This window comes from Trifolium pratense, linkage group LG2, assembly GCF_020283565.1.
Source record: "Trifolium pratense cultivar HEN17-A07 linkage group LG2, ARS_RC_1.1, whole genome shotgun sequence".
In the NCBI taxonomy this organism is placed as follows: Eukaryota; Viridiplantae; Streptophyta; class Magnoliopsida; order Fabales; family Fabaceae; genus Trifolium; species Trifolium pratense.
The window spans coordinates 25,930,712-25,944,494 of record NC_060060.1 but is presented as its reverse complement, the minus strand read 5'-3'; the positions used below and the strand labels follow the sequence as shown (position 1 = coordinate 25,944,494).

At 29.4% G+C, this 13,783-nt stretch overlaps 2 protein-coding genes across 4 annotated transcripts; one reads left to right on the top strand and one right to left on the bottom strand.

Moving 5' to 3' along the window:
* Positions 1 to 811: 811 nt before the first annotated feature.
* On the bottom strand, positions 812 to 5,363 carry LOC123911580 (probable 2-oxoglutarate/Fe(II)-dependent dioxygenase). Of its 3 annotated transcripts, none has more exons than XM_045963030.1 (5): positions 5,259 to 5,363; positions 4,339 to 4,589; positions 3,185 to 3,432; positions 2,035 to 2,362; positions 812 to 1,549 (listed from the first exon to the last, which is right to left on the bottom strand). In XM_045963030.1, exons 2-5 carry the CDS (start codon positions 4,585 to 4,587, stop codon positions 1,301 to 1,303), a joined length of 1,074 nt encoding a protein of 357 aa, XP_045818986.1. In that variant the 5' UTR covers positions 4,588 to 4,589; positions 5,259 to 5,363; the 3' UTR covers positions 812 to 1,300. The 3 variants fall into 3 exon arrangements, with proteins under 3 accessions (XP_045818986.1, XP_045818988.1, XP_045818987.1); XM_045963032.1 differs by lacking the exon at positions 5,259 to 5,363 and adding an exon at positions 5,103 to 5,121; XM_045963031.1 differs by lacking the exon at positions 5,259 to 5,363 and adding an exon at positions 4,699 to 4,895.
* A 4,192-nt stretch (positions 5,364 to 9,555) lies between these two features.
* Positions 9,556 to 13,306, top strand: LOC123911575 (protein SRG1-like). Its single transcript, XM_045963025.1, has 4 exons — positions 9,556 to 9,892; positions 11,240 to 11,487; positions 12,007 to 12,331; positions 12,857 to 13,306. Exons 1-4 carry the CDS (start codon positions 9,674 to 9,676, stop codon positions 13,115 to 13,117), a joined length of 1,053 nt encoding a protein of 350 aa, XP_045818981.1. The 5' UTR covers positions 9,556 to 9,673; the 3' UTR covers positions 13,118 to 13,306.
* The last annotated feature ends 477 nt before the right edge of the window (positions 13,307 to 13,783 follow it).

Here is a 13,783-nt window from a genome sequence, read left to right as displayed (position 1 = left end):
TCATTCCTATCGTCATAGTAAAACAAATCATTGAAATCATCATATAAGTCGCAAATTCATACAAAGCATTAAGCACAAGGAATAATCAAAGAAACTAACTTCGTAATTCATTGATCATATCATATGATAATCACATTGTTCAAGAAAAATAACAATTAGAATCCCCTAAGGACCAATCATGGAAATTTAGTTACACATAGTGAAACGAGAAATTACAATCAAAAGAGTAAGAGAAAGCATGATTACAAGTTGATCTTAATGTGTTTCCACACTTCAATCCTTGCCTCCAAGCTCCTAGATCTCTCAATTCCCTTCAAAATGATGTTTTTCCAGTCAATTTTCGATCCCTAATTTCAGATCTACCACTTCATTTTATAGCTGAGGCCATTAAATGAGATTTTCGCCCCAGGCACGAACATTTCCGCCCCAAGCTACAGAAATTCCGCCCCAGGCAATAAAAATTCCGCCCCAGGCGGCAAAACAGCAGACTGGCTTGATTTTTGATGAAAATATCACCCCAGGCACCAAAATTTCGCCTGGGGCGTGAAAACAATGAGACAAAGGGAGGCTAGGGTTTCCTAACATTCACATTGATATTAAGTTAATAAAAGATGATTTCTCTCCCGACCCCTCGTATTTCTTTTCTACCCCCTGAATTTCCGTAAAAACCGAAGTTTGTTGGCAAAAAAATTTCAAACCGCAAAAGGCAAAATGAGATTTTTGAGGGATAGAAAAAAAAATGAGGGGGTCGGGAGAGAAGAGTTCCACATATATAAGCAAATTAATACCAATTATTTAAAAAACACAAAAGTTAAGCATATGAAATCAAACAAATTTATTGAATATTCTCTTTAAATTCAAAGGAAATAAGTCTAGCCGCAACACAATCTCTAAGCAACAACATTGTCACTAACACACTTTTTTTTAATTTATTAATTAAAATTCACATGAGTCCCAATGAATTATATGTATTCCATATAAATTAAGTGGAACTTGTATGAATTTTAACTGATAAAATAGTACTTCCCCGACTTTATATATAAGCAAACAATGTTTTTTAGATTCATTGAAAAACAAATGTATCTAGTCTAAATATAGGTTAGATACATTAGTTTTTCAATGAATCTAAAAAATAATTTTTGCAGAGAGTATTAAAAAGTGTGTACTAAAGACTGTGTCGATAGCATTATTCATTACTAATTAAACATAGAGTAAATTAAAACTAGCATTATTCATGACTATGGTTGCTATAATCTTGTTTTAATGTTCCAACGCATTAAAGCCCAATGCATGATTAAAATCACTTATTTTGAATCCTCATGATATCAATGTATGATTTCCCTTCAAGCTGGCGTGAGAAATATCCTTTAAAGAAATCTTCACAACTCATGTTATTGAACATTGCAGAGTTTTTTGTAATAAGGCTTGGTGCTGGACCAATAATTGTTTTCATGTTAGGACTATGAAATGTGGCAATAGAAATTCTCTCCTTCTCGGAATTAATTGTTGCTCGATGTTCAATACTTCGATAAATACCGTTGGTCATTATCTGCAAACAATTTAAGATATATTTGAAAAATCAAAATATTTACAATATTTCTTGTGATTTTACTTTTTTTTGAATTGTTGTAACTTATAATGTTAAGCAACTAAATGTAATATGCAAAATAGAACTTATGAACAATTTTACATTGTCAACCAATTATATTTGTCAGATAATTAGAAACGTTTGACTTTTATTATAACCATTTTTAAAATCACATAAATGATTGTCCAAAAAGAAAAACACACAAATGAATTATGAGTTTAATGGAGATGCACTGATGTGTAAAATAGTTTTACACAATCATCTAATAAATAACTATCAATTTATCATGTCATATAAAGAAAGTGAGGTGATGTGGTGAAAAATATTATTGTTATTAATTAGTTGACAGTGTAAAATTATTTTAGACTGTCGGTGCATATTTCTTTTTCTGATGATTTATTGTGATATGTTGACGGTATAAAATAATCTTGGTCTGAATTAGTTACCTCTAGGATGTCTCCAATGTTGATGATAAAAGCATTTGGGAGAGGCTTAGTAGGAACCCACATTCCATCCTTTCTAATTTGAAGGCCTTCAATTTCATTATTGACTTGGAGAAGGATTGTAAGACAACCAGCATCAGAATGAGGATTGAGTCCAATAACTTGTTCTGGATAAGGACATGGAGGATAGTAATTCATCCTCATTGCTTGAGTTCCATCTTCAACAAACTCTAGCAATTCATTCGCTTGTATATTTAATGCTTTTGCCATAAGCTCAAATATTGTCACACTTAGTTTTTTGAGTTCCGAAGAATACTTTTCTATGGTTTCTCTGTAATGGAAAAATAAAAAAATAAAAAAACTGTTTGAATATAATTTCTTGAGAAAAAATATTTGGTAAAACCACTATTCTAGTCCTTGGTCGTCAGTCGTCACCGTCACATTGGTCATGAAGTTGAATGTATCAAAACTACAAATACTTACATCTCTATCTCTTTTATTAGTCATATTGATCCTCGAATATGTTTTTAGTTATTCAATTAATTTATTATTTAAATGTGTTTTTTGTTGATTATTTAGTTTATAAAATAACTAATAAAAAAAATGCAATATAGTGTTCACAATTTCAATATATTTTGGGAAATAATGACGGTGCGCGCCTCACATGTTTAGGGTCCGTTTGATATGTAAACTGGTAAGTACATGACATTACAATGCAAGACAGAACAACACATAAAAGTTGAAGATATTTAACAAATTTTATCTTGGACGATGTTTAGCGGATAAAATGTTATTTTTGTATTTTAGACAACTTGAGCAGAAAACAAAAAGTTGTCCTATGATTCAGTGGGAAACAAGAATTTCACTTTTTGTCCAATCCCTTAACCCCAATTTGTCCAGTTTTAGGAACAGTTTTAAAATAAAAAACAGTACAACTGAAGTTATCATTTCTAGTCCTTTATTTTTTATAGCAGATCAAACGCACCGATGTAAAATTTGTTCACCTTAATATAGATGCATGTGTTTGCATTTCAATACATTTTGAAAAATAATTACAATACCGACACATTCAAGGACCAAAATTGTGGTTTTCTCAAAAAATATATTGTTCTTTGCAAATAACACATATAAATAGAAGGGATAAGGGAAGAACCTGAATGGTTGAGGAATATTAGGAAACAAGTGTGGATTTCTTATGTATGTTGGAAGTGTGATTAGGTAGAATACATCAGCCCATTCAAGTTTGACTTCATCTGATACAACAAACATCTGACCAAAACCTTCCATATCTCCTTTTTTCTGTGCAAATACTTTCTTCTCTTCTGCTGATAGATTGAAGAAATCTTGAACAAGTTTTTTGAAATTTTCCACCAATGAAGAATTCACTCCATGATTGATTAGCTGGAAATTAATTTCACAATCATGTAACCATTGAGATTGTACGTAATTCATACAATATATTTTGAAATAAACTAATTTAACTACACACTCAAATTGCAATAAACTAATTATATCATTAATTTTTTTTCTCCTTATGGTCATAAATAATAGGCCGGATCTAACGTGAAATAGTGATTCAAGTGGTGCATATCGCAAAGTCATGAATAACATTTAAGTGGTTCAAATTGTGCATAGTGCACAAATCATGCATAATACTGTTAATACATAAAATATTGTTTATTTTGATGGATCTTAATAATATATTAAATGATTTTTAATGTTTTAAAAAATTTTAGAGATTATCTGCATAACATAAATTTTTAACCTAAGGATGAATTTTGTAAAATTTATATTTATTATAATATTAGTATACTATATACCACTTGAAACAACTCTTCATATTAGATAAAGCCTAAATAATTTAATCATTGAAATTGTGACTCATACAATATACTTTGGACCCGAGCAGTTTTACTTGTCCGACGAAGATGGTCAACAAAAATTACACTTGTGAACTAGTGTAACATCCTGGCCCACCTAGTTTTTCGTTGACTCAGCAAAGTGTTGACTCTTCGAAATATTTTGTTAGAATTTTTTAAGGGTTAAAGCTCGGTAATTGTGGATTGATTGAAATAAACTCAATCCAGCAAGCAACAAATCAAAAAAGGTCCGAAAATCATGTCAAAAATATTACTATATTTTTTTGTCAAGCAGTATACTAGAAATTCCATCTATAAGGTGCATAAATGAGGTGTTCGGAATTTGAACTTCGACCTTATATGTAATGCAATGTCCCTATTAACTGAGTGGTTGCATTTAATGTTTATTTTTTTTTCTTCTAAAGGAAGAAAAGAGGGTGATTCATACCTGGAAAAAACCCCATTCTTTGCATGCATGATCAAGTTTGTCTAGTTCAGTTCCATCTTCTTCAGTCAACAACTTATTCAAATCAATAACAGGTACTTGTGGTAAAGAGATTTTGCTAGATACAACATGAGTTTCTTGGTTTTGTTGAATATATCTTTCTGGAACTTTGGTTATGGGTTTCTTTATAAGTTCCTGGACAGAAGGCACTGTCAAAGAGGTTCCAAGCTTCTTCACACTTTCTACATCCATTGCTGTACAATAACAAGTCTAGTTAGTATGAGGCTATGAATCTATGATATAATTAATGCATAATAGAAATTTGAAATCATTCTACTAAAAAACCTAAAAAGTAAGTCTTACAAATAGGAATAGATATATTTTTTGATGGAGAATAGGAATAGATCTTTGTTGTTCCAAAAAATAATGAAATATGAATATAAATGACAACAAATATTAATATAGTGAAATTATCTAAAAAGAAAATATTAATGTAGTGAAAAAAATATTAATTAATGAATGTAAGCAAAAAAAAATTTCATAATAGCTTGGATATCATTAAGTGCAGTCAGGCCGAGTGCAATAAATATATTAGATTCTTTCGAGTAAGATCAGATGGTCTTAAGACAGTTTTTTATTTTAAATTTAGTATATAAATTAAGTTAAAATTTGGACCGTCCAATATTAATCGGATGACTTTGAGTTTGCCGACAACATGAGGTTAAAATTTTGTAAGTCCTATATTAATCGGGCGACTTTGAACTTACTGACCGTATAGCTGCACTTTTTTCCACTTCATTTAAACAAGATCTTCATAAGGGTGGGAAAAAAATTGAAAATAACATATAAACAAATAAGAGATGCTAATTAGTTAGATACTAATTGAAATCATAAACAAAAAGTTGGTTTAATATATATCTTACCTAATTGCTGCTATAGCTTAATATATTCGCAGCTTCAATATTATGATGATTTGATTTGAGATAGTTACTATATAAAGGTTAATTGGGCATTGAATTGTTCAACTGATTAATATTTTATTTATTTAATATAAATTTCAAATGTTGAATATTGAACAATGAAAAGATAAGGAGAATTTTCATCACAGTACGTATATAGTAGAAAACAAAATGTTTCATCAACTATGTTAACGTAGAAGTGTCACTCCGCCACAAAAAAAAAACAATTAAATAAGACTATGGATTGAATTTTATTTTATTTTTGACTAAAAGACTGTGCATTGAATTGTTCTACGGATTAGTATTTGTTTCTATTTTTATTATATATTTAATTGTTGAATATTGAACTATGAACATGAAAAGAGGAGATAATTCAAAGTAGATGAAAATAAATTGTTTCCCAACTTTTCTTTAATTTGAAAGAAAAATAAAATCCTACGTACATGTTGAATTGTCACTCCACCCTCCAATAAATTAACTAAAATGGTTTAAAGACATAAATATTGCCGGGAAAAAGATATAAACAATCATATGATAAAAGAGTAAGTTTATTTTTACTCGCAATATCTATAAGTGCAACTTACATTATGTATATTTAGAGTGTGTTGCACTTAGAAATATTGTGAATCACACAATAAGAATCTTGAAAATTTGTCCATGCTAGACAAAATAAGTGTTGAATTGTCACTCCACCCTCCAATAAATTAACTAAAATGGTTTAAAGACATAAATATTGCCGGGAAAAAAATATAAACAATCATATGATAAAAGAGTAAGTTTATTTTGACTCGCAATATCTATAAGTGCAACTTACATTCTGTATATTTAGAGTGTGTTGCACTTAGAAATATTGTGAATCACACTCAATAAGAATCTTGAAAATTTGTCCATGCTAGACAAAATAAGGATCTTGAGAATTTATGATTTTTGTTGTGAATTCGAACCTTTGTCCAAATTAACAATAATAAGAGTGAGACAAAAAGTTCAATGACAATCAACACCAAGTAATAAAAAACAATAACAATTCTAACAACATTTAAGTAAATTTCAACTGTGCAAATAACAAGAATGACTTATTTCTAGAAGAGAGTACCTCTACAATCAACTATACAATGTTTACACATTCAAATAATTTAGAAGAAAATAGATTCTAAGAGTTCACAAAAAACAATCTCTAGTTTCTACCCACTTTCGAATCTCTTCCCTTGAACATGAAATTTAGAAAAATTACCAATGAATATATTGCTCACAATTGTTCTCCAAGAGCAATTCAATCTCCAATTTTTCTATGCTTTTTCGATCATCACTCAAGAACAATGAAGAACACTGAATTTCACTCCCACACGTGTTTGTGAAATGAAAGTAATTTCATTAAAAAAAAAAAAAAGATTTTAACAATTGAATTCAATATTTTTTAAGAATTCCAATTAGACCCAAATTATAAGTTTGCCCATAGACCACCAAAATCATAGAAACGGGCATGGGCACAAATCTCCCACATATATGGGCGAAACTTGCACACATGGGTTCAAAACTCCACACTTGGCATGGGTGTAAACTAGCATAATAATATTGCTGCAAAAAAAATTCTAATTTTTTATTTTATGGCACACACAACAATTCTTCATATTCTTTTCAAATCGATGGTGATGTCAATTTACATTGAATTACTATTCAAGACAAAATGATCAAGTTCAAGTCCCGCTCGAACCTTGATCGAGGAACCAACATCCACTTCCAACCAACAACCGTTCAAGTCCCACAATTCGTAAATATTGATTAAATATTGGTAAATTATATATATTCAATAGAAAAGGCTAACTATTTGAAAATATTGGTTTAAATTAGTAAAACGGACATTTTAAACCATTTTTACATAATTTCAACTATTTTTATTTACACCTGTTTGATGTTACCTATAATAGATTAAATGTGTGTATATTAAGGGATACAATATGAATATCTATCAAAAAAAGGTAGAGTAAAAAATCAAAATATATAAATCTCATTGAAGATTTATTCGCCAAATCAATGCATTAGAAAAAAGAAAAAGCAAAATTATAGAGCAATGCTATGAAGCTATATATAAAATAAGCATAATAATATTGGAAAAAAATGTTAGCACATGATTCTATTCATTATTTATGGGTATTTTAATTATTACGATATTTCTTACTCTTGACAAAAAAAACTATATTTCTTACTCCATGAATATATTGAATTCATTCCAGAATTCCATAAAAACAACTTAACGAAGCTGATCAAAACATTGAGTATATCAATTACACTCTATGAAGCAGAGACATAGACACGGACGCCGAACACGACACGGACACTAACACGTCGACACCGATAAAAATTTGGAAAAATGACATAATTAAGTATAATTATAAGTGTCGGTGTCGGACATGCCTAATCTGAGGAGTGTCGGTGCTTTCTAGATTACACTATCAAGATCAGGGGGGTCTCCAAGTTTTTAGAGGCTCTGTGCAAAATATAAAAGTGGCCATTTATTTAAAAAATGTAAATTTTTTTATAAAAAAAATCATCATCAATTTAAATTGTAAATAACACAAAAATATAATCATTCTTATAATTAACATAAAAAATATTCATAGTCTGACAACAAGGGCGTCTCCAAAAAGTTGAAGACCATGTGGGATTATTAAAAATATGCCCTAATAAAAGAAACAATACAAAATAAAAAATAAAATAAAAATGTCATCGATTTAACCAAAACACTACATTTCAGCAGGTTTGACCGGTCATTTTTGAGGCATTAGTTAAACATACAAATAAAATAAAAATATCTTAAAACTTTTGTATTAATATTTTAAAAATATAAAAAATTATTTCTAATATTAATTTTATATTTAATTGTTCTCATAAGTTTAGCTCGGTTGGCAGAGACATCGTACGTACCATATGTGCAGGGGTCGGAGTTCGAACCCCCTGACCCTAACACTCCACTTATTCATCTTTAAGGTGTATTTTCTAGCCACTAGATTACTTAAAAAAATTATATATATTTTTAATTTTTTTTTAGTATATAACCGATTTGTATATATTTTAAGGATTTAATTGATATGCACCGACGGTGTAAAATTAATATCTTTAAGGTGTAATTTTACACCGTCAACCAATATCAACCATGTTTTCTGCCACATCACCCCACTTCACCCCACTTTCTTGACATGACGTAACAAAATTATGGTTATTTATTGGACGATGGTGTAAAACTATTTTACACCTTGGGTGCATATCAATTAAACTCATATTTTAATGTAAAGTTAATGGCTTAGTGGTAATCATGGTGGGTACGAATGATGTTGTGACATTTGTGTTGAGGCACTTGAGCAAGAATCCATCGTTATAAGCTTTCGGTTTTTTTTTTTTTTTGTTGCAACTTTCGGTTTTTATTTTAAAAAATATCAAACATTAAACAAAACAAAACCTTTCTACCCATTTTCTCTTGTCGTTATTACAACCAAATTAAATATTCATTATCTCTCTCAATAATTGTCGTTACACTTGAGTGAAAAACAAATGGGTCATACTAACTAATACTAACTATTGTATTTGGAGTATTTGTTGAAGATATAAAAAAAATTATTAAGAGATCAACTTATTTTTTAAAAAATTTGTATTTGGAGTATTTTTTAAAAACTTATTTTTTAGAATCAATGTTTTTAAACTTGGTATTCTACTAGACATTGATCCTCTGGCGAACAACTTATCATATAATACATTTAATAATTTTTGGAAATGTTTAAACGTTATTCTGGATGGAGTACTAATTAAATATATTATTAAAAAAACTCATTTTAAAATATTTGTATTCTTTGTCAAAAAAATATTTGTATTAAATATCTTAAAAATGTAGATTATTTAAAAAATATATCCTAAAAAAGTAAAAAGATAATTTTCCTAATATTTATTTTATCTTTATTTCTTTTTTGATATGAATGTCTCATGAATACCATTTAGTATGACACACTATTTTTTCGTTTACAATGTGTTAGGGATCGAACCCGGGATATCTAACGTACTACCCAAACTCCTCACCACTAAACCAAATCTAATGGTTTGACACACGATTTTTTTCATTTTGACATTTAGAATCCGACGATTTTTAATAAAATTTGGTAATTTTATATGGACTGAAAACATATTTAACTCTTAAATTTATAGAACTTGCTTTTTTATTTGTAGATCCATAACCATAAAAAAAAAAACATGTTCTGATTTATCAAATTAATGATTAATCTAGCATTTCTTTATTAATAAGATAATTATCCCTCTCCTATATAAATTAACCTCGTCTATATACTCATTCTTCACTCTTCAAATCCATCCAAACAGAAAATTGGTTTCAAAAAATGGGTGGTAATCCTTTTGTCCTGGCTCCTTCAGTGCAAGAGTTGGCAAAGCAAGGCATTACAAAAGTTCCAGAACAATATCTTCAACTAAATCAACATCCTGTTCTTGTATCAAACACAATCTCTTTACCAATTATCGACCTTGGTATATTGCTATGTGAAGACTCAATTGAGCTAGAGAAGTTAGACAAAGCTTGTAAGGAATGGGGTTTCTTCCAGGTTTGAGTTAATCCTTCCTCTTCTTTAATTTAATTTTGATAATTGGTAGGTATATATCTCTGACTCATAAGCTAAAGACTAATTTTGATAATTTAGTTTTGAGATCTTTTTGTTTTCATGTGTTTCAATTCAAGAAACTAGCAGGTGAAAAAATTGGCAACACCACTTCAAACTAATCATTAGTGTTGTCCTCTTGAGTTGAATCATTACTACTATATATTCCTTCTTATTTTTTATTTTTTACTTTTGTCTATTCTTTCAATCTTTAATACAAGAGAAAAATATATTTTAGATATCTGGTTTATAATAAATTTCTTTGATAAGAAAATGCAGATAACAAGTCAAATATATTAGTTATTTAATGTATTTTTTTGTCTAACATGCACCACTTGATTAAGTGGTGTATGGTACACAAGTCTTCGATATTTTTATAACATAAATTTTACAAAATCTACCGTTGGATGAAAAGTTTATATCGTTTAGATCATCCATAAATTTTTTAAATTTTTTTGAGACCCATCAAGATTAACGGTATTCAATAAAAATCCATAAACTGTTAATTTTGATGGGTCTCAACAACATATCAAACGATTTTCAATTTTTTTTTAAAAAAATTATTGATGATCTATATGATATAAACTTTCAATCCAACGGTGAATTTTGTAAAATTCGTATTCGTTATAATGTTTTCGGTGACTTATGCATTACGCACAACTTGAGAGACTTGTGCACTAAAAAAATGGATTGATAGAAGAAATGGAAAGTAGTTAGAAATTCACATATATAAAGTGGAGGGATAGAAGTTCATACCCGAAACATAGCGTATATTATTAAAATAAATTTTAAAAAATACTAGCAAATTGAAAATAATTTTACAAAATGAATTAAATTATATATTTTTGTTGGGATATTTTTTATAAGTGATTAATCTAGGTCAAGTCTAACATGCACAAGCTATCATGGTGCACAAGTCTCGAATAACATTATAACGAATACGAATTTTACAAAATCGACCGTTGGATTGAAAGATTATATCAAATAGATCATTTATAAAAAAATTTAGAAAAATTGAAAATCATTTGATATGTTATCGAGACCCCTCAAGATTAACGGTTTATGAGTTTTTATTAAATACCGTTAATTTTGATGGGTCTCAATAACATATCAAATGATTTTTAATTTTTCTAAAAAATTTATATGGATGATCTATATGATATAATCTTTCAATCCAACGATCGATTTTATAAAATTCGGATTCGTTATAATATTATTCGAGACTTGTTCACCGTGCACAATATGAGTAACTTCTTCATGTTAGAAAAAGCCACTAATCTAATTCAATTGCAGATAATCAATCATGGAGTGGACCCTTTACTGGTCGAAAATGTGAAAATTGGGACAGAACAATTTTTCAACCTTCCTATGGAAGAGAAAAAGAAGTTTTGGCAAACAACACAAGATATGGAAGGGTTTGGACAGGTGTATGTTGCATTAGAGGAAGAAAAGCTAAGATGGGGAGATATGTTCTTCATTAAAACTCTCCCTTTCCACAGAAGGCATCCCCATCTAATTCCTCTTATCCCACAACCATACAGGTGTTGTATTTTTCCCTTTTATAGTATAAGCTATCAACTAACTTATCATCTATCCGTTATTTTTATCAAACAGAGTCTATACTGGATATGTGCCGTTATCCGAAATTGAAATAACACAGATACATATAATTACATTAAATTATTATGTCATTTTCTTAAATAAATTTCAATGTCGTTTTTCTATCGATGTCCATGTCTTATTCGGTATTTGTGTTTGTGTCCTTCCTTTGTGTATAATTTTTGTTTGGTACCTTGTAGGGATAATCTAGAGAGCTATTATCTAGAACTGAAAAAACTGAATAAAGATATGAAGCACATACATTTTTCAGATGAAACATGTTCCCATATCGGACATGTGCCGCTGTCCGACACTGAAATAATACCGAGACATAATTACATTAAACTATGTCATTTTCTTAAATAAATTTCAATGTCATTTTTCTATCGATGTTCATGTCTTATTTGGTATTTGTGTTTGTGTCCTTCCTTAGTGTATAATTTGTGTTTGGTACCTTGTAGGGATAACCTAGAGAGCTATTATCTAGAACTGAAAAAACTGAATGACAAGATCATTGAGTTTATGTCAAAAGCATTAAAGATAAACCCAAATGAATTGCTAGAATTATTTGAGGAGGGACGTCAAGCAGTAAAAATGGGTTACTACCCACCATGTCCACAACCTGAGAAAGTGATTGGACTTAATCCACATTCTGATGGTAGTGCCATTACAATACTTCTCCAAGTCAATGAAATTCAAGGACTTCAAATAAAAATAGATGGAATGTGGATTCCTATCAATCCTCTCTCTAATGCTTTTGTTGTCAATGTTGGAGATGCCTTGGAGGTAATTAATTATAACACAATTATTCACACCTCTTTTATCATTTGGATTTAAATAGTGTTTAAACAAAATAATTAAAAATTATCATTAAAAAAAAATAAAAATTGATGGACATTCTTAATTTTTTTTGCACTTATTAAGTGTAATCGGCGATTAATCCAGTTAGGTGCAGTCGGCAATTGATGCAGTCAGTACCTTTGAATTAAGATCGGACAATTCAAATCTTTAGACAATTTTTAATTTTTTATTTAATATAAAATTTGAAATTAAAATATAAATATAAATTATTCAATCTTGATCGGACCGCTCTAATTAACCGCATGGCTGCAAGGATATTTTGATACCCAATTAGATAACTTACAGAAACAAACTGAAAAAAAATTTATAAAATAGTCATAAGCTAATTTCATAAGTTTTTTTAAACAATCTCACAAAATTTATATAATTAAATAAACTTAAATAAGTCAATTTATGAATATGCTATAATATTACTACATTACTAGTAATATTTTAAATGTGATGTGGCAGATAATAACCAATGGCATTTACCGAAGCATTGAACATCGAGTAATGGTTAATTCAGAGAAAGAGAGAATGTCTATTGCTACATTTCACAATATTCGTAAGGGAGGAAACGTAGGTCCAATATCCAGTCTTGTTACTCCTGAAAGACCTGCATTATTCAAAACAATTACTGCTGAAGATTTTCTCAGTGGATATCTTTCAAGCAAGATAAAAGGGAAATCATTCTTGGATGTTGTAAGGATCCAAAAGGAGATTCTTGAATAATTTTAGTTCACAGCTTTAACAATCCTTGTATATCTTATATATATGAAATAAGAGCTCTTAGGCTTTGGTCCTCTTTATATTGAAAAATTGTGTTTTGTTCCTTTAAAATAAGTGAATTTCATCCACAAATCATAGCTCAATGGGTAGAAATATCGAAATTATTTGGTCGGACGCTACGATTAAAGTTCAAACTTTAATATCTCTACTTTGTGTGTAAAAAAATATATATTATTTACAACAGTTATAAAAAATATATATTAATGACAAAAGGAGGTCAAAAAACTATTAAAAATATATTTTTCATTAATATTAGAAAAGTACAAGAGGAGGTAAAAAATACAAAGATGTATCAGAAGTACAATCCACCAGAAGAATACCCTCTCAGGATGAGAAAGGCAAGGGTCAATCACAGGTAGGACAAAGCAACAAGAGAGCTTTCAATCCCCCGACTCATCAAGATCAACATGACACCGCAACAAACTCTACCTATTCGAACATAAAGTAGGGTGGATACCTCACTCGTAGAAGGAACAGGGGGAGCTAGGGGGTTTTACCTGGAAACCACTTCCAAGATAAAAAAATTCACCATATCAACCAGACACTCGACTGAAAATGTTCCTTTTGAAAATAATACATCATTTTGAGAATTTCAGATAATCCACACAA